The 26,352-nt window shown below is 42.5% G+C and overlaps 1 protein-coding gene across 1 annotated transcript in view; it reads right to left on the reverse strand.

The window, feature by feature from the left end:
- Positions 1-941: 941 nt before the first annotated feature.
- Positions 942-26,352, reverse strand: part of LOC130295093 (protein SIX6OS1-like) — a 108,995-nt gene continuing 83,584 nt past the window's right edge. The window contains exons 14-18 of the mRNA XM_056545390.1: positions 13,586-13,650; positions 12,541-12,740; positions 9,802-9,925; positions 2,530-2,584; positions 942-1,647 (exon numbers count right to left, since the gene is read on the reverse strand). Coding sequence (XP_056401365.1) covers positions 1,466-1,647; positions 2,530-2,584; positions 9,802-9,925; positions 12,541-12,740; positions 13,586-13,650 — 626 coding nt within the window. The 3' untranslated portion in view covers positions 942-1,465. The remainder of the gene's footprint in view (positions 1,648-2,529; positions 2,585-9,801; positions 9,926-12,540; positions 12,741-13,585; positions 13,651-26,352) is intronic.

Below are 26,352 nucleotides of genomic sequence, written 5' to 3' on the forward strand. Positions count from 1 at the left end.
CGTTTTAAACACAGAGCTGTCTGCTGACATCATGAGCACAGTGCTCTCTGCTGACACCTCTGTCCATTTTAGGAACTGTCCAGAGTAAAAGAAAATCCCCATAGCAAACATATGCTGTTCTGGACAGTTCCTAAAATGGACAGAGATGTCAGCAGAGAGCACTGTGCTCATGATGTCAGCAGAAAAAGAAAATCATTTCCGCTGTAGTTTCAAAAAGAAAATCATTTCCGCTGTAGTATTCAGCAACTAATAAGTACAGGAAGGATTAAGATTTTTTAATAGACGTAATTTACAAATCTGTTTAACTTTCTGGCACCAGTTGATTTATAAAAAAAAAAAAAGTTTTCCACCGGAGTACCCCTTTAAGGCTGATGTATATGTTGACCTGCACTATGCTGAAAGACATTGCAGGCATTAGCAGGCATTTCTTCTCCCCACAAGTGTGCCATCATAAGAATTGCTAAGCATTTATCATAATAGTTATGCCAGGGATCTCCTGTAAAATTCCCTGGTATAAAGAGAAACCTACAGATACAGAAACAGTGCCACCTATGTCTACAGCTTGTGTCTAGCACTACAGCTCTCCCCTATTTTTCAGGCTGTATGAATACCCTTTTAAAGGGGTATTCCACTGCTCAGCATTTGGAACAAACTGTTCTGAATGCTGGAGCCGGCGCCGGGAGGTCATGACGCCATAGCCCTGCCCCCTCATGTCACACCCCGCCCCCTCAATGCAAGTCTATGGGAGGGGGCGTGGCAGATGTCAGGCCCCCTCCCATAGACTTGCATTGAGGGGTGGGGCATGATGTCATGAAGGGGTGGGGCTATGACATCATGAGCTCCCCCGCACCAGCTCCAGCGTTCAGAACAGTTTGTTTCAAACGCTGAGCAGCTGAATACCTCTTTAAAAGGGTATTCATGCAGCCTGAAAAATAGGGCAGAGCTGCAGTGCTAGACACAAGCTGTAGACATAGGTGGCACTGTTTCTGTATCTATCTGCTACAATATATTTGTAAACTAGAAATAATTAGAAGGCCTATTTAGAACTAAGGTTTAACGTCTACATAACAGTTGAGGAACTTTGTAAATACATTGTAATACCTAGCTTGTAATGATCCTGACTACTATATTATATTTCATATTAGGTTATTTTATAGTCCAGAGCTACATTCATAATTCAGCTGACATGCTTGTTGACATTGTATAGAGTAAGAACCCTACATTCTAGAATGTAATTTTTCAGAGCAAACCAACAAAGAGTGCATATAATTTAGGCTGAAACTCAGGATTAGTACAAGATATGCAAGGTCATAATAATATTATTTTTCAAGCATATGCAATAATATTATTTTTCAATGAAAATGTAACATGCTTATACAAAGTATTCTAAATTATGTTAAATGTATCATGCAGATGATCATTAGATATGTCATCTCTGATACTGAATTAAAGGAGGCATGTGGACCTAAAAAAATGAAAATTTTGTTTGGCTTTCAGTGGATTCAGACTCCACAGAGTTTCTTCTATCCTGTCCAAATGGTAACATGAAGGCAAAGTCATCTTTTTCAACATCTGAAGCTTGAGAAGGCTTTGAAGCAAACAAAAATGAAAAATCATCATCTGTCTCCATGTTCTGGAATATATTTCCTGAAAAACATTTAACAGTTCTTCATTAAAAAGCATAAAATCATAATTATGTGAACAGAATTTATAAATGTTAAAGTTATATTTGTGTTTTTATAAGCCCCACCACAATTCATTAGACAGATGTTTTAATTTTAGGATCTTTGTTAGAAACACTAGTGTAAAGAGGCCAATGGATTTTTTGGATGTGCATCCAAAAAACAGCCCCCAACAAAAGAAAGGAGTGATGGACTGTGCTCCTTTTATATATTAGCATTGATCAATATCTGTTGCATGCACACACACACACACACATATATATGTGTGTGTGTGTGTATATATATATATATATATATATATATATATATATATATATAATTTAATTGTAGAAAGTTTGGAGGGCACAGCTCTGCTTCTTAATATTCATATATTTCCGGGTGGTGGAATTGTATATGCAGTATCAGTGGCCGTGGTGCTAAGTGTTACAAAGTACTAGAATACATATATAATAACTGAAGAAAGTTCACTTGCACTCACTTGCACTCACCGGTCTTGTGGTAGTCTGTTTTCCGGATTATCCGTTATGCTGGAAGACGAATGGAGGAGGGTGCTCAGAGGCTAACAGCCGCTTTAACGCACAGCCGTGCGCTTCTTCCGGCCTCCAAGAAGCGCACGGCTGTTAGCCTCTGAGCACCCTCCTCCATTCGTCTACCAGCATAACGGATAATCCGGAAAACAGACTACCACAAGACCGGTGAGAGCAAGTGAACTTTCTTCAGTTATATATATATATATATATATATATATATATATATATATATATATTTCTTGGAGTACATATACATTGATGATGTGGTGTACATAGTATGCTGTGAGTTTCACCATTACCATGAATATAATACTAACCTATGTCTTTTGTAGGTGATTCTGGATTTGTGTCTGGTGCAATAAAGCTATCTTCCTAAATGAAAAGACATGAAAACACACTAAATATAAACCTATAATATTAGTACATTATGATGCTTATTTTAACTGATGCAAGCACTGATAACATCTGGTTACTATAGGCAAAACTAACTGTTACGCCGAGCGCTCCGGGTCCCCGCTCCTCCCCGGAGCGCTCGCTTCACTCTCCCCGCGGCAGCGCTCCGGTCACGTCCTCTGACCCGGGGCGCTGCGATTCCGCTGCCAGCCGGGATGCGATTCGCAATGCGGGTAGCGCCCGCTCGCGATGCGCACCCCGGCTCCCCTACCTGACTCGCTCTCCGTCTGTTCTGTCCCGGCGCGCGCGGCCCCGCTCCCTAGGGCGCGCGCGCGCCGGGTCTCTGCGATTTAAAGGGCCACTGCGCCGCTGATTGGCGCAGTGGTTCCAATTAGTGTGTTCACCTGTGCACTTCCCTATATCACCTCACTTCCCCTGCACTCCCTTGCCGGATCTTGTTGCCTTAGTGCCAGTGAAAGCGTTCCTTGTGTGTTCCTTGCCTGTGTTTCCAGACCTTCTGCCGTTGCCCCTGACTACGATCCTTGCTGCCTGCCCCGACCTTCTGCTACGTCCGACCTTGCTTTTGCCTACTCCCTTGTACCGCGCCTATCTTCAGCAGCCAGAGAGGTGAGCCGTTGCTAGTGGATACGACCTGGTCACTACCGCCGCAGCAAGACCATCCCGCTTTGCGGCGGGCTCTGGTGAAAACCAGTAGTGGCTTAGAACCGGTCCACTAGCACGGTCCACGCCAATCCCTCTCTGGCACAGAGGATCCACTACCTGCCAGCCGGCATCGTGACAGTAGATCCGGCCATGGATCCCGCTGAAGTTCCTCTGCCAGTTGTCGCTGACCTCACCACGGTGGTCGCCCAGCAGTCACAACAGATAGCGCAACAAGGCCAACAGCTGTCTCAACTGACCGTTATGCTACAACAGTTACTACCACAGCTTCAGCAGTCATCTCCTCCGCCAGCTCCTGCACCTCCTCCGCAGCGAGTGGCCGCTCCTGGGATACGCTTATCCTTGCCGGATAAATTTGATGGGGACTCTAAGTTTTGCCGTGGCTTTCTTTCCCAATGTTCCCTGCATCTGGAGATGATGTCGGACCTGTTTCCCACTGAAAGGTCTAAGGTGGCTTTCGTAGTCAGCCTTCTGTCCGGAAAAGCCCTGTCATGGGCCACACCGCTCTGGGACCGCAATGACCCCGTCACTGCCTCTGTACACTCCTTCTTCTCGGAAATCCGAAGTGTCTTTGAGGAACCTGCCCGAGCCTCTTCTGCTGAGACTGCCCTGTTGAACCTGGTCCAGGGTAATTCTTCCGTTGGCGAGTATGCCGTACAATTCCGTACTCTTGCTTCAGAATTGTCCTGGAATAATGAGGCCCTCTGCGCGACCTTCAAAAAAGGCCTATCCAGCAACATTAAAGATGTTCTGGCCGCACGAGAAATTCCTGCTAATCTACATGAACTTATTCACCTAGCCACTCGCATTGACATGCGTTTTTCCGAAAGGCGTCAGGAACTCCGCCAAGATATGGACTCTGTTCGCACGAGGCGTTTCTTCTCCTCGGCTCCTCTCTCCTCTGGTCCCCTGCAATCTGTTCCTGTGCCTCCCGCCGTGGAGGCTATGCAGGTCGACCGGTCTCGCCTGACACCTCAAGAGAGGACACGACGCCGTATGGAGAACCTCTGCCTGTACTGTGCTAGTACCGAACACTTCCTGAGAGATTGTCCTATCCGTCCTCCCCGCCTGGAAAGACGTACGCTGACTCCGCACAAAGGTGAGACAGTCCTTGATGTCTACTCTGCTTCTCCACGTCTTACTGTGCCTGTGCGGATGTCTGCCTCTGCCTTCTCCTTCTCTACAGTGGCCTTCTTGGACTCTGGATCTGCAGGAAATTTTATTTTGGCCTCTCTCGTCAACAGGTTCAACATCCCGGTGACCAGTCTCGCCAGACCCCTCTACATCAATTGTGTAAATAATGAAAGATTGGACTGTACCATACGTTTCCGCACGGAGCCCCTTCTTATGAGCATCGGATCTCATCATGAGAGGATTGAACTTTTGGTCCTCCCCAATTGCACCTCGGAAATTCTCCTTGGACTTCCCTGGCTTCAACTTCATTCCCCTACCCTGGATTGGTCCACTGGGGAGATCAAGAGTTGGGGGTCCTCTTGTTCCAAGAACTGTCTAAAACCGGTTCCCAGTAACCCTTGCCGTAACTCTGTGGTTCCTCCAGTAACCGGTCTCCCTAAGGCCTATATGGACTTCGCGGATGTTTTCTGCAAAAAACAAGCTGAGACTCTACCTCCTCACAGGCCTTATGATTGCCCTATCGACCTCCTCCCGGGCACTACTCCACCCCGGGGCAGAATTTATCCTCTCTCTGCCCCAGAGACTCTTGCCATGTCCGAATACGTCCAGGAGAATCTAAAAAAGGGCTTTATCCGTAAATCCTCCTCTCCTGCCGGAGCCGGATTTTTCTTTGTGTCCAAAAAAGATGGCTCCCTACGTCCTTGCATTGACTACCGCGGTCTTAATAAAATCACGGTTAAGAACCGCTACCCCTTACCCCTCATCTCTGAACTCTTTGATCGCCTCCAAGGTGCCCACATCTTCACTAAATTGGACTTAAGAGGCGCCTATAACCTCATCCGCATCAGAGAGGGGGACGAGTGGAAAACGGCATTTAACACCAGAGATGGACACTTTGAGTATCTGGTCATGCCCTTTGGACTGTGCAACGCCCCTGCCGTCTTCCAAGACTTTGTCAATGAAATTTTTCGTGATCTGTTATACTCCTGTGTTGTTGTATATCTGGACGATATCCTAATTTTTTCTGCCAATCTAGAAGAACACCGCCAGCATGTCCGTATGGTTCTTCAGAGACTTCGTGACAACCAACTCTATGCCAAAATTGAGAAATGTCTGTTTGAATGCCAATCTCTTCCTTTTCTAGGATATTTGGTCTCTGGCCAGGGACTACAGATGGATCCAGACAAACTCTCTGCCGTCTTAGATTGGCCACGCCCCTCCGGACTCCGTGCTATCCAACGCTTTTTGGGGTTCGCCAATTATTACAGGCAATTTATTCCACATTTTTCTACCATTGTGGCTCCTATCGTGGCTTTAACCAAAAAAAATGCTGATCCCAAGTCCTGGCCTCCTCAAGCAGAAGACGCCTTTAAACGACTCAAGTCTGCCTTTTCTTCGGCTCCCGTCCTCTCCAGACCTGACCCTTCCAAACCCTTCCTATTGGAGGTTGATGCCTCCTCAGTGGGAGCTGGAGCTGTTCTTCTACAAAAAAATTCTTCCGGGCATGCTGTCACTTGTGGTTTTTTCTCTAGGACCTTCTCTCCAGCGGAGAGGAACTACTCCATCGGGGATCGAGAGCTTCTAGCCATTAAATTAGCACTTGAGGAATGGAGGCATCTGCTGGAGGGATCAAGTTCTCCTGTTATTATCTACACCGACCACAAGAACCTCTCCTACCTCCAGTCTGCCCAACGGCTGAATCCTCGCCAGGCCCGGTGGTCTCTGTTCTTTGCCCGATTTAATTTTGAGATTCACTTTCGTCCTGCCGATAAGAACATTAGGGCCGATGCTCTCTCTCGTTCCTCGGATGCCTCAGAAGTTGAACTCTCTCCGCAACACATCATTCCACCTGACTGCCTGATCTCCACTTCTCCTGCCTCCATCAGGCAGACTCCTCCAGGAAAGACCTTTGTTTCTCCTCGTCAACGCCTCGGAATCCTCAAATGGGGTCACTCCTCCCATCTCGCAGGTCATGCGGGTATCAAGAAATCTGTGCAACTCATCTCCCGCTTCTATTGGTGGCCGACTCTGGAGACGGATGTTGTGGACTTTGTGCGAGCCTGCACTATCTGTGCCCGGGATAAGACTCCTCGCCAGAAGCCCGCTGGTTTTCTTCATCCTCTGCCTGTCCCCGAACAGCCTTGGTCTCTGATTGGTATGGATTTTATTACTGATTTACCCCCTTCCCGTGGCAACACTGTTATTTGGGTGGTCGTTGATCGATTCTCCAAAATGGCACATTTCATCCCTCTTCCTGGTCTTCCTTCTGCGCCTCAGTTGGCTAAACAATTTTTTGTACACATTTTTCGTCTTCACGGGTTGCCTACGCAGATTGTCTCGGATAGAGGCGTCCAATTCGTGTCTAAATTCTGGAGGGCTCTCTGTAAACAACTCAAGATTAAATTAAATTTTTCTTCTGCATATCATCCCCAGTCCAATGGACAAGTAGAAAGGATTAACCAGATCTTGGGTGATTATTTGCGACATTTTGTTTCCTCCCGCCAGGATGACTGGGCAGATCTCCTTCCATGGGCCGAATTCTCGTATAACTTCAGAGTCTCTGAATCTTCCTCCAAATCCCCATTTTTCGTGGTGTACGGCCGTCACCCTCTTCCCCCCCTCCCTACTCCCTTGCCCTCTGGTCTGCCCGCTGTGGATGAAATTTCTCGTGACCTTTCCATCATATGGAGAGAGACCCAAAATTCTCTCTTACAGGCTTCATCACGCATGAAGAAGTTCGCGGATAAGAAAAGAAGAGCTCCCCCCGTTTTTTCCCCTGGAGACAAGGTATGGCTCTCCGCTAAATATGTCCGCTTCCGTGTCCCTAGCTACAAGTTGGGACCACGCTATCTTGGTCCTTTCAAAATTTTGTGTCAAATTAATCCTGTCTCTTATAAACTTCTTCTTCCTCCCTCTCTTCGTATCCCTAATGCCTTTCACGTCTCTCTTCTCAAACCACTCATCCTCAACCGTTTTTCTCCCAAATCTGTTCCTCCCACTCCTGTTTCCGGCTCCTCGGACATCTTCTCGGTCAAAGAAATTTTAGCTGCCAAAAAGGTCAGAGGGAAAAATTTTTTTTTAGTGGACTGGGAGGGTTGTGGTCCTGAAGAGAGATCCTGGGAACCTGAGGACAACATCCTAGACAAAAGCCTGCTCCTCAGGTTCTCAGGCTCTAAGAAGAGGGGGAGACCCAAGGGGGGGGGTACTGTTACGCCGAGCGCTCCGGGTCCCCGCTCCTCCCCGGAGCGCTCGCTTCACTCTCCCCGCGGCAGCGCTCCGGTCACGTCCTCTGACCCGGGGCGCTGCGATTCCGCTGCCAGCCGGGATGCGATTCGCGATGCGGGTAGCGCCCGCTCGCGATGCGCACCCCGGCTCCCCTACCTGACTCGCTCTCCGTCTGTTCTGTCCCGGCGCGCGCGGCCCCGCTCCCTAGGGCGCGCGCGCGCCGGGTCTCTGCGATTTAAAGGGCCACTGCGCCGCTGATTGGCGCAGTGGTTCCAATTAGTGTGTTCACCTGTGCACTTTCCTATATCACCTCACTTCCCCTGCACTCCCTTGCCGGATCTTGTTGCCTTAGTGCCAGTGAAAGCGTTCCTTGTGTGTTCCTTGCCTGTGTTTCCAGACCTTCTGCCGTTGCCCCTGACTACGATCCTTGCTGCCTGCCCCGACCTTCTGCTACGTCCGACCTTGCTTTTGCCTACTCCCTTGTACCGCGCCTATCTTCAGCAGCCAGAGAGGTGAGCCGTTGCTAGTGGATACGACCTGGTCACTACCGCCGCAGCAAGACCATCCCGCTTTGCGGCGGGCTCTGGTGAAAACCAGTAGTGGCTTAGAACCGGTCCACTAGCACGGTCCACGCCAATCCCTCTCTGGCACAGAGGATCCACTACCTGCCAGCCGGCATCGTGACACTAACCTCTCTACATCTTACAAAGTTATCATTGTTTTATTTATTTTTTGTTATAAAATTGTTACCTTAATTCATTGTCAGATTGGGTTGCTGAGGGTCCAAGCGTACAGTTACTGTACATGGAAATATTACCTATCATTTTAGGTCTCATGCACATAATGGCATGCTTTCACCATATTTAATTAAATGGGCACTGTGCCAATGACCATGCAATCACCATGACGTAAAAGGAAGTCATGGTGCACTTACTATCTATGGCCCTTGTGGTATTGTTATGTCAAGGTGTGGTAAGGGTAGGGATAGAGATGAGCGAACTTCCAGTAATTCGATTCGTCACGAACTTCTCAGCTCGGCAGTTGATGTCTTTTCCTGCATAAATTAGTTCAGCTTTCAGGTGCTGCGGTGGGCTGGAAATGGTGGATACAGTCCTAGGAGAATCTCTCCTAGGACTGTAGCCACCTTTTCCAGCCCACCGGAGCACCTGAAAGCTGAACTCATTTATGCAGGCTAAAGTCCGCAAACGCCGAGCCGAGAAGTTCGTGACTGATTGAATTACTGTAAGTTCGCTCATCTCTAGGTAGGGTTAACCCTTTAGGGTGGGGGTTTACACTTTTTAATTCCCCATGGGAGACTTTGATATGCAATCATTAAATTGCATTCACTGTATGATGCTATGCCAGGCTACATTAGTGAATCGGCGATCGGCGGCAGGTAAGGGGACCCTCCTCCGCCATTTTAGCTCATGATCACGTTGCTGGGGTTCTGTGAACCCCTCTGAGCTTCCATAGATTTTTAGTTTCCCTTTAGACACTGTGATCGGTATTGATCATGGCATCTAAAGGGTTAATGCGGCTTCGGCGGTATTAACAGTGTGTGTCCAGCTACTGTTAGTAGCCGACACTTTCTGTTATGAAGCAAGCGCAGCTCCTAACTCACTTTAAAGCCTCTTAAAGGGGTTATCCAGGAAAATACTTTTTTTTTTATAAATCAACTGGCTCCAGGAAGTTAAATAGATTTGTAAATTACTTCTATTAAAAAATCTTAATCCTTTCAGTACTTATGAGCTGCTGAAGTTGAGTTGTTCTTTTCTGTCTAAGTGCTCTTTGATGACACGTGTCTTTAGAAGCAAATCCCCATAGCAAACCTCTTATACACTGTGCAGTTCCCGAGACAGACAGAGATGTCAGCAGAGAGCACTGTTGCCAGACAGAAAACAACAACTCAACTTCAGCAGCTGATAATTATTGAAAGGATTAAGATTTTTTAATAGAAGTAATTTACAAATCTGTTTAACTTTCTGGAGCCAGTTGATAGAAAAAAAAACGTTTTTCCCTGGAATACCCCTTTAAGGACTCAGGGCATACAGGTACGCCCTGGGTCCTACTCTTTTAGTACCAGGTTGCAAGGGCATACCTATACGCCCTTTGGCCTTAACAGGTAAAATAGGAGGTATGATACATATAAACTTTACCTGATCTTGAAATCTTACTGTTGCAAATGATTTAAAACCACTAAGATTAGGGGTTTTAGGTGTGGAAGTCTTAAAAAGATTTAAACAAGAAGATGCATCTGTGTTTTTTGATGTTCTGGAGAATCTGCAAAGAAATTGATAACAATTTTTACAATTAAAGAAAAACATAACTGAGTTTCAGTATTTTAATTGAATATTAAGATTTTTGAAAAAAATATGTATTTTAAAATGAACTCTTCCTCCCTTGTTAATGTATCACCAATGTGTATTAATATCTTAACCATTGAGTTGTCCACATACAGATGGCCACTTACTGTATGAGAGAATAAGACAAGTGAATTATGGGAAATGCAAATAAAACACTGCTAATTGCCCACTCCTTTTTTAACCACGAAGAGCGAATGCCTGAAGGGTCTTACATATAAATTAGGTCATTGGTGAATTTTAACTAACATATCAATATTCACAAAAGGAATTTGATTTGTGGGGAAAGAAGAGATCTAATTTGATCCGTAAACACCCTAGGTAGTCTGTTGCTTTAGAATGACTAAACGTAGCCCTATGGTTCAGATGACCCCTTCTTCTATGAATCTTTTAGGGTAGGTTAAGCTAACAAGAAAGGTTTCTTTAGACACAGTCGGTGTCCATTGAAATTAACAAACATCCATTGATTTCAATGTGTGCCCTGCAATGCTTTGTTTTCCTTGCAGACGTGTGGACAATGATCATTTAAATTGCAGTGTTTTCCACCAATAGCAGCTGTGAGGAGCGGCTGCTGTGACCATTTTGATCACTTACTAGCAGAGATGGGGGGCAGCAAACTGGACCTTAAAGTAAATGTCCACCCTTTAACATCATTTGTGCTTTTTATTAATCAAATAGACCCAGAATTCTGTATGGATTCATTTCATAGCAACAAGAGTTTGATTTTTCTGATACTATGCTCCAAATCTCCTGTTTAGATATTGGGAGGGATTTAAGTTGTAATGCCAACATTTTATGAAATAAAGTGCACCAAATTTTTCTTAAGAAACAAATTAATACATTTGGCGCATCTTTAACTATCCATGCATAACACTGTGCATTTTGCCTGATGTACATGTACATTTCTGCTATAATCTATACCATTTTATTTTTTTTGGGAAATTTGGTCTGCATAATTTGGGCTGTCTTTTGGGCTGCATAAGAGGGTTTTTATCCCACAAAGCTGCACACATTTTCCAAGTCAGTTTTAAATGGGCACTGTCAGATGTAAAAACCTTTGATAAGCTGTCACTGGTGAAAATTTAACATTTTAAATATTTAATAAATAAAATGTCTCCTTAAAATACAACCATTAGTGGTCTCCATACCTACTGGGACACTAACCAGTCCTGCAACAGCATTGGGCTTGTCCATAAGTTATTGACAAAAGATGACTCATGGACAAGGCTGCATGAGCGGACACACCAATCACCTCCCACCACCACAAGGGAGAACACGCCCCCTGCCTCTAAGAGGATTTTGAACACTTAAGAACACTAATGAAAACATTTATTTTCATAATAAATATAGATAATAGAGGCATAAAAATGAGATGTAAATGGTCAGGATTAGGTACAAAGTAACATATATATTTTTTTGTGGGCTCTGACAGGTACACTTTAAAGGTAACAAATGAAGCACAAAAATGTGTGACATTTATACAGCAAACAATTGAACTACATCACCTTCTCATAGACTTAAAGGGGTACTCCAGTGAAAACCTTTTTTCTTTTAAATCAACTAATGCCAGAAAGTTAAACATATTTGTAAATTACTTCTATTGAAAAATCTTAATCCTTCCAGTACTTATTAGCTGCTGAATGCTACAGAGGAAATTCCTTTCTTTTTGGAACACTGATGACATGCTCTCGCAGCAGATGTATGCAAAGGTCAGCATGGTGGCTCAGTGGTTAGCGCTGCTGCCTTGCAGTGCTGGGGCCTTGGGTTCAAATCTCACTAAGGACAACAATAAATAAAGAGTTATTGTTATTATAATGATGTCAACAAAGAGCACTGTGCCCGTGATGTCATCAGAGAGAATTCCAAAAAGAAAAGAATTTCCTCTGTAGTATTCAGCAGCTAATAAGTACAGGAAATATTAAGATTTTTTAATAGAAGTAATTTACAAATCTGTTTAACTTTCTGGCACCAGTTGATTTAAAAGAAAAAAGGTTTTCACCGGAGTACCCCTTTAAGTAGGTCTGATCAGTGGAGTTAAGACAATGGAACCGGACAGAAGTAAATTTTTTCCTGAGTGAATAGAACAGCGTGCATGCCCAGCCACTGCTTTTTTCATTTTCTATGGGATTTCCAAACATTTTAGAAAGCTAAATTTGGCTATGTTCAATACTCCCATACACAGTAAATGGAGCAGTGGCCGAGCATACACAATGCCACTACTTTAAGAGATGAATGGCCTCCTTCTCAAGAGTCCCAGTGGTCAGACCCCCACTGAACAGCTGTTTATACCCTGAACTTTGAATATAGGATAACTTTCCATCTTGCAGCATGAAGTAAGCTCCTGCCATTATAAATATATATTAAGAAATAATTAACACAGCATGTGAAATCTAAATATGACAAATTAATGTTAAAATGTGGTAAAACCTTGTGTTATGTTTTTGAATCTAATGTTGTGTACCAAAGATGGATTTGTTATACATTTGATAGAGTGCAATTGTGTTAGCAAGTTCTGAAACCAAAGACTGTACATACAAGTTTATTGCAGATTTTGTGATGTTCTGACTTTTTCTTCCTTTGTTTCGTTCACATTTTCGAATTGATGTCTTTGTTGAAACTGACGGAGGGTCAGGTACAATAAAGGGCGATGGAATCTGTGGCAAAGCAAATACTTGATTTGATGACATTTCTCCATCAGTTAAGCAGTCCATGTCTTCGAAACTTGCAGACTTTCCCTGCGCAATTCAAGCATCCATTGAAGTCATATGTTAAATGCCAATAAAACTTTAGCTTTCTTTTTATAGCCTGGGGCTACATATAAGTTATTTATGAAGCATGTAGGGGGAGATTTATCAAAACCCGTCCAGAGGTAAAGTTGTCATCAAGTTACCCATAGTAACCAATCAGATTGCTTCTTTCATTTTTGAAAAAGCCTCTGAACAATGGAAGAAGGGATTGGTTGCATTAGAAATACATTTTTATTGTCATAACATTCCATACATGTTTAGTGTAGTTACATAATATTCTTAAAGTGTAGGGGATACGCAAGTCCTCACTTCAACATTTTTTCTCAGCAAATTTTCACTGGACAGGTTTTATAAATTTCCCCCGTAGTGTGTAACATATGGTGCGGATTTAAGGGGTTGTCCAGGGAGCAATAAAGGTCCTACTTGTTCTCCTCCCTGGTCATCTTGGAAGTATACTGCTTCGAGACAGGTGGAGAGGACTGCTTGTCCCGATCATTGTGTTCAGGCAAAACCAGGTACACATTCAATGTTCAATAGATGAATGATTTCACCACAACATTAGTAACATCATGCAGCTACTGGACATTGCATGCAGGCATAGTTTTGCCTGTACTCAATGGTCAGGACAAGAACAGCCCCCTCCCATCTGGGAACAGTATACTTACAAGACGAACAGGGAGTGGAAGTGGAGCACCAGACAACCCCTTTAAGTTGGAGCTCTTGATCTATGAAAAGTGTGTGTAGCCCTGGCCATGAAGATTGTAAAATTAAAATAATTATTACAAATGAAATCTATAAAGCCATAGCTGAATTATCACACATAAACTCAATACCTCAGAAACATAACCGGAATCTTTGGAATTATCTGGCACTTCAGTGAACTGTTGTCTTCTGACTTCTGCTTAAACAAACAGATAAAAAAGTACTTGTACTAGTTATGTTGGCATGAAGCATCTCACATTTTTACTAGGGGCTGCTCACATAAACTTTTCGCTGTACACCACAAATATACAATGAAATATAGAAAAAAACATAGGAAAAAAAAAAAGAAAAACAACGTCAGTGGGCGTGCTCAATCTGTCAGGTCGTCCGAAAATCCAGTACAGTGTAGACCCCTGATGACTACACCAGGGTTTTTGACAAGAAAAAATAATTTTGACAAGCAAAAAGTAATTAATGAAGAAGGAATGTACTGGTTCTCAAGGACATAGTAAATATGAGCAGACGTGGATGCGACCGTGGCTAAAGATAAAAATATATGAAGCCTAAAATGCCAAAAAGTATATAGGTAGTAAAGATTGATAATTTATTGAAAGTTTATAATATGAGTCCACTCACCAAGAATGTACACAAGAAGCGCCACGGCTACACTTTGCACTTGATCGCGCACTGAAGATTGCTGTGCTCTCTGTAACAATGTGGATGGGTGTGCCCACAACAAAGATGGCCGACGATGTGTATGTTCATGTAGGGCGCATGCGCTACATCGCTCTACTCGCAAGGTCATGTGATTCTCTGACAGAGCCGCAGCTTCCGGCTCCGGCTTAGCGGCGTGTGCTGTTTCCCCTGGCAATGGCGTCCTCGTGGCGCTTCTTGTGTACATTCTTGGTGAGTGGACTCATCTCTCCGCCCAGTTAATTATGAATTTAATCTTCACCTGTGCACTACTATTATGTAATTAATATTTTACACTGTATACTGCTAACGCTGATATGTTTGGGAACAGGATCGGCTTTTGTGAGTGTGTATCCCATGTATATATGCGTCTTAAACACTCCACTATTGTTATATTTATTGTTATTTATGTACTTTTATACACTTTTGTACACTATTTAATGTATTGGATCTTAATGACTGTATACCCTATATATACCTTACACTGAGAGTCATTTATTGCTTGAAAATGGCTGGGTGAGCCAGCTGAAACGTTGCCTAACACGTTTTTTTGAAATAAATCACCTTTCTTTTTTTCACTTGGTGTGCCACTGTTTATTTTTGCTTTGTGTCTTGGAGGGGTCCCCAACCTGGACCTGACACAGTAGGCACCCATGCACCTTTTTTCCTCTGGAGTGCTGCTTTCCTGTTCCTTACATTTTTGGTTTATGAGCTTGCACCCAAATTATTATTTTTTCATCATGGAATCTACTACTAGTACAATATCATCGGATCTTCCTACAGCAACTTCCAATGTGTTTTCTTATACAGAGGGCGATGCAAGCAGGATTATGGGTCTTTTGGACGGTAACCCTTCATTTCTACATACTCCATCTACCATAGATCTACAGAGAAGGTATGAGGCGGAATCCAAACGGTTACTTTCATTGGACTTACATCTTACTACACTTGCTGAATACTATAAACATCAGCGCATACCAAGAGGGATGAGAATGCAACCACATGATAACTCTTTCTCACATGATACAGACTTCCGTGCTCGATATGAACAGATTTCTAACAAGTATTCATTAGATCTTATACTTTTACAACTTGAATTCTTGCAACGTGATGTGGGGGTTTCAAAGAAAAAATTGTTAGACTTGGAACATACATTGAAAGAACATCTACCTTCTGCTGATTATGAAAAACTTGTGTGCAAACAAAATACTTTTTTGGCTAAATATAGGAGTGAACAAGAGGACTCTAAAAGACTCAAATGGGCACGTGACTCTGGGGATTATGATAGTGGAAAAGTATACCGCTGGGGTATACCCGTTGTACCAAATAAGAGACCTGCCAATAGGAGGATACGTGCTGACAAATATGTTGATCAAGCTGCTGACTCCACTGTTGTTCCTTCTACAGATAACCCTAATTTTTTAGGTATCAAGGACTCACCCGACGTAAACGCACTAGAAGAGGAGGGCGGAGACACAAATGGAGTCATCCGCACCAGGGGACAGCGAACCATGACCAACAGCAAGAACGTGACGTCCAAACAGAACCCACCAAGAAAAATAATGAAGAATTAGTGGTAAATATTTCATCCACTAAACTTACTGATGATCAATTGAATTTACTTGCTAAAGGACTTAATTTTTGCCCTGCACAAATGCCAGAATGGTTCCAGCTTGAGCTAGACCTACAACAATTGGTCAGAAAGCTCAAGCTGAAACTATGGTTCTCTACTAAATCTGAGAGTAATGTGTGTCATACAGTCGAGTCCCAAGGTACCAATGCATTTCAGTTTTCAGGTTTGGGGATTAGATCTCCGAGTGATTTTACACCAAATGTAACTTCTCCTTTAATTGATACCTTCTATACCATGGTTAAAAAAGACATGGAGAAATTGAAGCGTGAGGTGACATCATTATCACACCCTAATATAACACACAATCAATTGGAGGCACTTAATGGATTGATCCATGACCACAACCTCATTGTCAAACCTGCGGACAAAGGAGTTGCGGTTGTGGTCATGGATCGATCCAAATACATTCAGGAAGCAAATAGACAACTGAATGATATCAATACTTATTCACCTCTCAGTTCAGACCCTAAATGGCGACTGGGTCGTGAGATTGAGCAGACAGTACGTACAGCATTCGAGAGAAAATTGATTGATAAATCTTTATTTGACTACCTGATTGTTAAACATCCCATCACTCCACAACTCTGTTTATTGCCTAAAATTCATAAGACCTTATGTGACCCCCCGGGCAGACCAATTGTGTCTGGCCGGGAGTCTTTGACTAGTCATATTTCAATTTTTTTGGACAAGATACTGAGACCGTACGTCTATACAGCTAGATCTTATATCCGTGACACTGGGGACCTACTGACTAAAAAAGACACACTGACTATTCCAGAAGGCACGATAGTAGCATCTTTTGTAGCATCTTTTGACATTGTAAGCCTGTACACCTCCATCCCACATGGTGGGGGTGTACAGGCTGTTAAGTCCTTTATACAGAATGACTTGAGTCCTGAAAAATGTTCCTTAATCATTGATATATTTCTTTATATTTTTAGATTACTGGACACTGAAGATGGGATTCACTCACTCAAGAATTCTACACTTTATTTTGTATTTTTTATTTAGAACAGTACACGCCTTCACAATAGAATTTGTATCCCAAAGATGCATTACATCATGAAGCCATCAATATGTATGAAAGCCACCCGAATTGCATCCAAGGAAAGAGGATGCACTTCTTCACATTGTGCCAACAGCGCCCCCGAAACCCGGTGACATCAGGGCAACTGGTGCTCAGGACAGTAGGAGGTATAGGTTTGCCAGACTGAGACGGGAATCCGCCTATTGCTTGGCTACACCTTGCGCTTGATCGCGCACTGAAGATTGCTGTGCTCTCTGTAACGATGTGGATGGGTGTGCCCACAACAAAGATGGCCGACGATGTGTATGTCATGTAGGGCGCATGCGCTACATCACTCTACTCGCAAGGTCATGTGATTCTCCAACAGAGCCGCAGCTTCCGGCTCCGGCTTAGCGGCGTGTGCTGTTTCCCCTGGCAATGGCGTCCTCGTGGCGCTTCTTGTGTACATTCTTGGTGAGTGGACTCATCTCTCCGCCCAGTTAATTATGAATTTAATCTTCACCTGTGCACTACTATTGTGTAATTAATATTTTACACTGTATACTGCTAACGCTGATATGTTTGGGAACAGGATCGGCTTTTGTGAGTGTGTATCCCATGTATATATGCGTCTTAAACACTCCACTATTGTTATATTTATTGTTATTTATGTACTTTTATACACTTTTGTACACTAATTAATGTATTGGATCTTAATGACTGTATACCCTATATATACCTTACACTGAGAGTCATTTATTGCTTGAAAATGGCTGGATGAGCCAGCTGAAACGTTGCCTAACACGTTTTTTTTTTATAAATCACCTTTCTTTTTTTCACTTGGTGTGCCACTGTTTATTTCTGTTTTATATATATATATATATATATATATATATATATATATATATATATGTAGCCTAAGGAAATGTAAAAATACATAGATTAAAATGTTGGAAATAATAGTTTAAAAATGTTTAAAAATGTAAACTGTGAGAGTGGGCATGCAGGAAGGAAGCGTGTCTTGATATATCTTATGTTAAAAAGCCAAATAATTCTAGGTCCGCATTAAGCCCGAAAGGTGCTAAGATGTTGAATTCATAAATCATTTAGCTCTGCTCCCTTGACATTCTTGGGATGTGGTCTCCAGTCAATTTTTTACAGTTTTTAAAGCTAAAAAAAGATATACCGGATGGATCACAATTGTGTGCTTCTTTGAAATGCATGGCTAAAATGTGTTTTTCGAAGCCTATTTTTATATTATGTATATGTTCACTCACTCTTATTTTTAGGCTTCTTTTTGTTTTGCCGATATATTGTTTTTGGCATGGGCACATTATCATGTAGAGTACAGAGGTGCTTGTGCATGTCAGAAACTCTGTGATGTCATATTGGTAGTTGCTGCTGTTAGATTTTATAGTCTCTGTCTTTTTTGGAAATTTTGTCATCTTACAATTGCTGCATTTCCCACATTTATAAAATCCTTTCAAAGCTAGCCATGTTTTCTGTTCTCCTTTCATTCCAGGATTGGTTGTTTGGTTTTAGTCCCAAGTCCCAAGTTTGGCACCTTGGTGTACACAATTCTTGCTTTGTTCGTTAAGATTGGAGCTACAGCTCTGTCCTATTGGAGTAGCGGCCAATATTTGCTTATAATATTTTCCACTTTTTTTGTATTGGTTGTTGAAGGGTAAGATCAATTTCATCTGTTGTTCTTTTTTCTCCTCCATAATGTTTTTTCTTTGAAGTAATCTTCCCTCTTTTGTTCTCTGATTTTGGCCAATGATTCTGCTAATAGTTCTTCTGGATAATTTTTCTCAGTTTTAGGACTTCTTTTTCTAAATTTGCTTGGTCAGTACAATTCCTTTTCAACCTTCTATATTGTCCTTGCAGTACATTTAAAAGCCAAAGTGGTAAGTGGCAACTGGAGAATAGAATAAAATAATTTCTGGACGTCGGTTTCCTGGCTTTCTGGCTTTGTCTCTTTTACCTTAATTGTAAGGTCCAAGAATTTCACATGAGTTCTGCTTGTCTGTGGGGTGAAGAGAAGATTAAGGGAATTGTTGTTTAGGGTAGTTAAAAATGTGTTCAATTACTCCTCAGTGCCTCTCCATATCATAAAAATGTAGTCTATGTACCTGCGCCAGAGGACCAGACTCGCACCGAACAATGGGCCAATGGTAAGGTGTTCCCAAAAAACAGATTGGCATAACTCGGCAAGAACCTGGTCCCCATGGTGGTACCAACTCTCTGACGATAAAATTAAAAAAAAGAAATAATTATGATTCAAAATGAAATCCATGCTGTCTGTTAAAATCCAATCTGAAGGGGTGGGACGTCGCATTGGTTGGTCAAAAAATAAAAAGCGGCTTGAATTCCTTGTTGGTGATTGATGCAAGGATACAAGGAACTCATGTATAAGGTGCATAAAATCCAATCTTTTTCCCCTTCTAAACTTTCTACTGCTCTAATGATGTCCGTTGTGTATTTCAAGTATGAGGGAATCCGCTTTACTAATGGTTGGAGGTACTGGTCCACATATTCTGAAAGGTTTGTGGTTAGGGAGTGTATCCCTGAAACTATTGGTCTTCCTGGAGCTTGTGTAGCATTTTTATGCACCTTTGGTGATACGTAGAATAGTGGAAGTCTTTTTTCGGTACCTAGTAAAAAGTCCCTCTCTGATTTGTTTAACATATGATCCATAAAAGCTTTATTGCACAGTGTTTCCATCTTGGTCACAAATTCTTCAGTGGGGTCCGATGATAGTTTTTTCAGAAGTGTCCTGGCCCTGTAGTTGACGATTACACTCCTGGACATAGTACTCTGTATCTAGGATCACAATCGCCCCTCCTTTGTCTGCAGATCGGATAGTAATTTTATGTTCATCTTGCAATTCTTGTATTGCTTTTATTTCTTTCAGTGTAATGTTTCTTTGTGGTTTCTTCGGAGGTGGTAGTTTTCTGATTTCTTTCTCTACAGCAAACCTGAAAGCATTCATCTCCCCTCCTATTTCATTTGTGGGGAAAAATGTGGATTTCTTCTTTGGATCCGAATGAGTATAGATGTTGTCAGTTTTGTTATTTCTTACAATTGGGTTTTTCATTTAAAAAAATATCAGACTTAGGTTCCTAAGGAATTTCTCCACTCCTATGTACACCTCAAATTTATTCAGTTTTTTGTGTGGGCGCAAATTTTAGGCCCTTGTTTAGTAATCTTTCTTGATTTGAGGTTAAATGAATACTACTCAAATTGATGATGCATGAGTCATTTTCTATCTTGTTCTCCATTTCTGCACAGGGCTTCCCCCTAGATCTATTAGTTCTGGCTCTAGTTCTAAGCCTCTTTTTTGGGTCTCTTTTGGATGGTTCGGATGATTCTTGACCATTGTTTTCTGTGGTGATGGGTGGTTTGAGTGTGTTTCTTGTTGGTGTATTTGTGCTGTCACTATTATTTCTTTTTTTTTTCTGTTGCAGTGGGTTCTGTAGTGGCATGGCTTGGTTGTGGATGGGTTCTGGTAATAATGTCACAGGTTGAATCTGTGGGAGTACCAAAAGGTCTTACACTTTACAAACAATTGGCCACAGATCTTTATAATGAGGACTTCAGTACTACATGGGAAAATTTCTTCAATGAAAAATTAAGGGAACTCATACAATAAATTATAGATAGGAGAACGATCATAACCCATGAGTTGGAAAAGGAATTAAATTTGCATAAAACAGAATAGAAAAGTTCCAAAAAAATGACGAATATCTTAAATATCAAACGGCAGTTGTACATGCACTAAACCAGCAGAAACTAAATACAAGACATATCAGAGGTCATATCATCCAATTTAAAATCAACAGTTCACACCAGATCACGTGGTAACCAGTACGAGGTTCGAGGTTCCTATATAAGACAGAACACCTCATATAATCAAGGCCATTACAATAGAACAGAAACGTATCAGAACAACAGGCAACTCATCCGATACCAACCAACCGACAGATTTAGACCCTATGTCCACCATTCTCATCCACAGAGAAACACTTACCATATGCAAGAACATTTTTTAGGGAGTGGTTCGTTCAATCACAAACATCCACCAAGAACCTACCAAGAAAAACAGAAGACAATGCACCGAACATCTCCTCACCACCCACCTTCAATACCCCCACTGATTCGACCTGTGACATTATTACCAGAACCCATCCACAACCAAGCCATGCCACTACAGAACCCACTGGAACAGAAAAAAAAAAAAAGAAATAATAGTGACAGCACAAATAGACCAACAAGAAACACACTCAAACCACCCATCACCACAGAAAACAACGGTCAAGAATCATCCGAACCATCCAAAAGAGACCCAAAAAATAGACTTAGAACTAGAACCAGAACTAATAGATCTAGGAGGAAGCCCTGTGCTGAAGCGGAGAACAAGATAGAAAATGACTCATGCGGAGATGGCCGCGTAGCTCTGCAGCTCCGGAGCTTAGCAACATTCACAGCGACCTGTGGCGCTCAATCTTTACTTGTTCACCTGCCGGTTACTGCTAAATGGTACCGGAATAGCCCCTGCAGCTATGGCCACCAGGAGATGGGCGAGAATGACGGGGAGACCTAAAAACGAACAGATTTCTACTATACTCCCAGAAGCAGGGTGCCTCAAAATGGCGCTGAGATGCTGAAGCCCAGTTCATCCCCGCCTTCCCCTGCTAGCAGAGACCAGTGCTCACCTAGTGATGAAGGCTCCCATACACAGAGACCTCACAGCAGCTCTCTTCCTGCGCTGGAGGACGGAGGGTCCCGCAACTCATCTGCACCCGTGCTTGGAAAAACACAGATGGAACAGGCGATATACAGGTGCGTGATACAGGCTCAACCTCCTCTGCTTCATCCCCGTCGGGCAGCCCCAGCTAAACAGAGGCCCAGACTTTCATGTACCTCACAGGCCCAGGTTCACCTTACATACCAAGGATCAACATTAACCCTGTCTGATCCGTTTCTCCATCTCACCACATCTGAAGTGCCGGTGACCGAGAGCTCTCCTAAGAACATGCTACAAGCACTGCATACCTCCATCCACAGTAGTATAATCCTCGCCTTGCTACCTCTGCTGTCCTCCATTACTGAAATTGAAGCAAGAGTGGACCGTGCGGAGACTAAAATGGCGGAGCTTACGGGCTCACATAATTCTCTGATAGATGTTCATTATCCTTGAGGAAGAAGTACAGAATCTACGAGCAAAGATAGCAGACATGGAGGACCGCTCCCGAAGAAATAACATCAAATTCCGGGGGGGTCCCTGAAGATGCATCCTCTAAAGAACTGGTCCCCTATATCCAGGACCTTATTAAAACAGTCCTACCAGATTGCACTCTGCGAGACTTGCTCCTAGATAGAGCACACATGGTGCCGAAACCTAAGCATCTCCCTGACACTGTTCCCCGCGATGTACTAGCACGTATACACTTTTATCATATCATAGACGCGTTCATGATGTGTACTAGGAATAAGGAATCTCTTCCAGCCAGGTTCTTCGGAGTTACTGTTTATGCAGATCTATCAGCTGTGACTCTTCAAATCAGGCGCAGTTTAATCCCCATTACTAAAGCCTTACGGGATAAAACAACTCCATATAAGTGGGGATACCCTACTCGTCTTCTCATTCAATACCATGATGGTACTCATGTAGTTCGCTCCATAGATAAAGGCACCAAGCTCCTGACACAATGGAATATCCAGATCAAAGATGTAGGAGAGAAGAATAAGACTGAGACCTGCCGTATTTCTCCGGACTGGCAGATTTCAGGACAAAACGGTCATGAGCGCCGTTGAACTTTCCTGAACATGTAGCTCTTTTCCCCCCAGGCTGCACTCTGCACTTGTCTTGGAAACGACTTACAAGAAACTGCTTGTACCCCCGACTTCCATGGATGTCATCAAGGCGATATCCACTTTCTATATACTCTCAGTTCTAACTCCAAAAGGAGTTACTTTATGTTTTTCTTTGTTTGTGTGTTGTGTTTGTTTGTGTTCTTTTCCAGGCAAAGAATGGCAAGTCTTGCAAGGAATGACAAGGATACTAAGATTCTGATGTACTCGCTGCTTCCATCAAAACCCGATATAGAGACTGATCTAGATACAAGCTCTTCTTTGCTTCTGCCATGACACTGAAGGTTCTTTCTATTAATGCTAATGGACTGAATGTCCCTCAGAAGAAGGCTTCCCTCTGGAATGAGGCAAGAAGGGCGAGATGTGACATCCTATGCGTACAAGAAACGCATTTAGTAGCGGCAGAAACAGACCGGAGGTGCAGCTCATCCTTCCCAGTTTTATATCAATCTCACTATTAATCTAAGTCTTGAGGTGTATTGTTAGCTGTGGACAACTCAATAGCCTTTCATGAAATTTCTATCCATATCGATTTACATGGTAGATACATTAAATTAGTATGCTCCTGTAATAATGTCACTTACACGATTGCCTCCATATATGCCCCCAAAAGGGGACAGATTTGTTTCCTCAACAAAATGTTTTGTATTAGTAACAAGTATAAACAGGGTCATTTGCTCTTGTGCGGAGATTTTAATGTTATATTGGATCCCTGTTTAGACTCCTCCTCAACTAGTAGACCTAAGCCAGTATCTCTTTCGAGTCTCCTTCATAGAGAGGAACTTTTTGATATTTGGAGGGTTTTGCATACCACTGAGCATGATTATACGTTCTACTCAGCGACACATAACTCCTATTCGTGGATAGACCTTTTCCTTGTCAGTCACTCACTTTTACATCTTGTGCGTTCATCTTCAATATTGGACGCCACATGGTCAGATCATTCTCCAATTCTATTGGAGATGCGAGAACTTGATTCGCAACCCCCGATGTACTTGTGGAGCTGCAATACATTTCTGATGCATCACACTTAATATGGGGGAGAGATAGAGGGAGATCTGGCTTCGTATTTCTTAACTAATGTAAACCCGGAGGTAGGGCCATCTACCATTTGGAATGCCCATAAGGCATATATACGGGGCACTTTTAGTTGGGACATATGTACAAAGAACAACAAACTGCCCGAATTAATAGACTTGTACAAACACAACGTCAGCTAGAGTTACACATTAGGAACTCTCCTACCCCCCAGCTAGCTAAGGAATTAATGGAAGTACGTTTACAGATCAGAGAACAGCTCATTTTACAATACGCTAAGTCACTAGCCAGAACCAAATTGAAATTCTATGCATCAGATAATAGAACAGGGAAGTTATTAGATACACGACTGAAAACCACCTACACTAAGTCTCGTATCTCACATCTTAAGGGAGATAGCCCTAATGAGAAGCTATACCATCCTCAGATGATAGCAATTAAATTTATGTCATACCACAAATCCCTGTATAACTTAGACTCTGACCCTCACACCCCCAAGCCCACCGAACAGACTATACATGAGTTCTTAAGCACTTTGGGTCTTCCTTCCTTATCCGAATCTCAACGCCCCCATAACGATGGAGGAAATATGCAAAATAATTACCTCCCTTCCAAATGGTAAGGCCCACGGCCCCGACTGCCTCTCCACTACCTACTAGAAAAGGTTCCTATCTACACTTCTCCCTCATACATTCTTGACTGAAGCGTTCCTTAGGGGATCAATACCAAAAGAAAACCAAGCTGCCCTCATCATCACTCTCCCAAAACCAGGGAAACCCCCAGATACACCCAGTAATTTCCGCCCGATCTCGTTACTCAATGTGGATCTTAAAATGTATGCAAAATTATTAGCATTACATTTAGCTCCTATTCTCCCCCACCTGATACATGTAGACCAGGTAGGTTTTGTTCAGAAAAGGCAGGCATACGAAAAAACTAGACGAGTCCTTAATTTGTTACATGCGGTGGAGCAAAGAGGACTCCCGTCTTTAGTCTTATTCCTTGATGCTGAAAAGGCATTCGACCATATTAACTGGAACTTTGTCTTCTTGGTCCTAAGCAGAGCAGGTTTTGGGGGAAAATTTTTGGGCGCCATGAAGGCTCGAATGGTACCTTATCGGCTGAGTTCAGCATTGCCAATGGGACTAGGCAGGGTTGCCTGCTCTCCCGATTAATCTTTGTGTTGTACATGGAGCCGTTGGCCCGGCCATGAGAACTGATCCTCAAATTTCGGGTATCCAAGTGGGTGGCCATGAACTTTTAGTGTCGCTTTATACGGACAATGTTATTATCAATTTATCCAATCCAGAGCAATCCCTGTCGAGGACCCTGGCTTTGCTGAAAGAATTTGGGGTATTATCTTATTATAAATTAAATGCCGCTAAGTCTCAAGCCCTCCCAATTCATCTCTCTACACTATCATATGAACACCTTTCAACTACCTACCGGTTAGACTGGCAGAAAGACAAAATCTCCTACCTTGGAGTTTCATTGACTAGGACATTTAGTATGCTCTACAAGTACAACTACATTCCTTTCATACAAACTATGCAACAGGATTTGGATAGATTAGGGAGATATGAGATTCCCTGGTTGGGAAGGATCCCAGCGTTTAAGATGCTAATACTACCAAAATTGCTTTACTTATACCGCACATTATCCCTTGGCCTACCATCTACTTTTTTCACACGGATACAATCTGTATTGTCGAAATTTGTATGGGGGAATAAGAAACCGAGGATCTCATGTTCTTTAATGATGAAAGACAAAGTCAAAGGGGGGCTAGGCTATCCGGACTTACGCAGGTACTACTCACATGTATTACTACTACTCACATGTATTATGGTTTTGCCCCTTTTGCGGGATTACTGGTCTGATATTGCGTTGATGTTACGCTCCATATATACCCCTATGCCGGCTTTGACACACAAATTGGCTCTTTTATTGATTGAATAAACAGATTTTCCTGCTGAATTTTGTCCTTTGTTGTGTAAGATAATGGTCATAGCCAAGTTAGTAGTGACCAGACTATTATTCACACATTAACTAATCCCCTATGTGAATGGAAACATGAAGGTGTGTCAAAAGACAAACCTCACATCAAGATGGAATTATATGTACCATATCCTGTTTTTATGCGTAATATCTTTGAGATGTTCAATAGTGCTCAAATTGTACCTTTTTCGGATATATGTACACTGCAACTTTGCCTGGACTTATACCTATACTTGTTCTTTGTATGTTCTGATTCCGCTGTTGGAATTTTGTTACTTTTGGAAAAACTTGAATGGTTAAAAAAAAAACAAAAAAAAAACATTCATGCATCATCAATTTGAGTAGTATTCATTTAACCTCAAATCAAGAAAGATTACTAATCAAGGGCCTAAAATTTGCACACACGCGAAAACTGAATAAATTTGAGGTGTACATTTTCATTAGGAACCTAAGTCTGACATTTTTTTTTATGAAAAATCTGATTGTAAGGAATAACCAAATTGACAACATCTATACCCATTCTGATCTAAAGAAGAAATCCACATTTTTTCCCACACATGAAATAGGAGGGGAGATAAATGCTTTCCGGTTTGCTGTAAAGAAAGAAAGAACTGCCACCTCCGAAGAAACCACAAAGAAACATTACACAGAAAGAAATA

The sequence above is a fragment of the Hyla sarda genome, chromosome 11 (assembly GCF_029499605.1).
Source record: "Hyla sarda isolate aHylSar1 chromosome 11, aHylSar1.hap1, whole genome shotgun sequence".
NCBI classification, from domain to species: Eukaryota; Metazoa; Chordata; class Amphibia; order Anura; family Hylidae; genus Hyla; species Hyla sarda.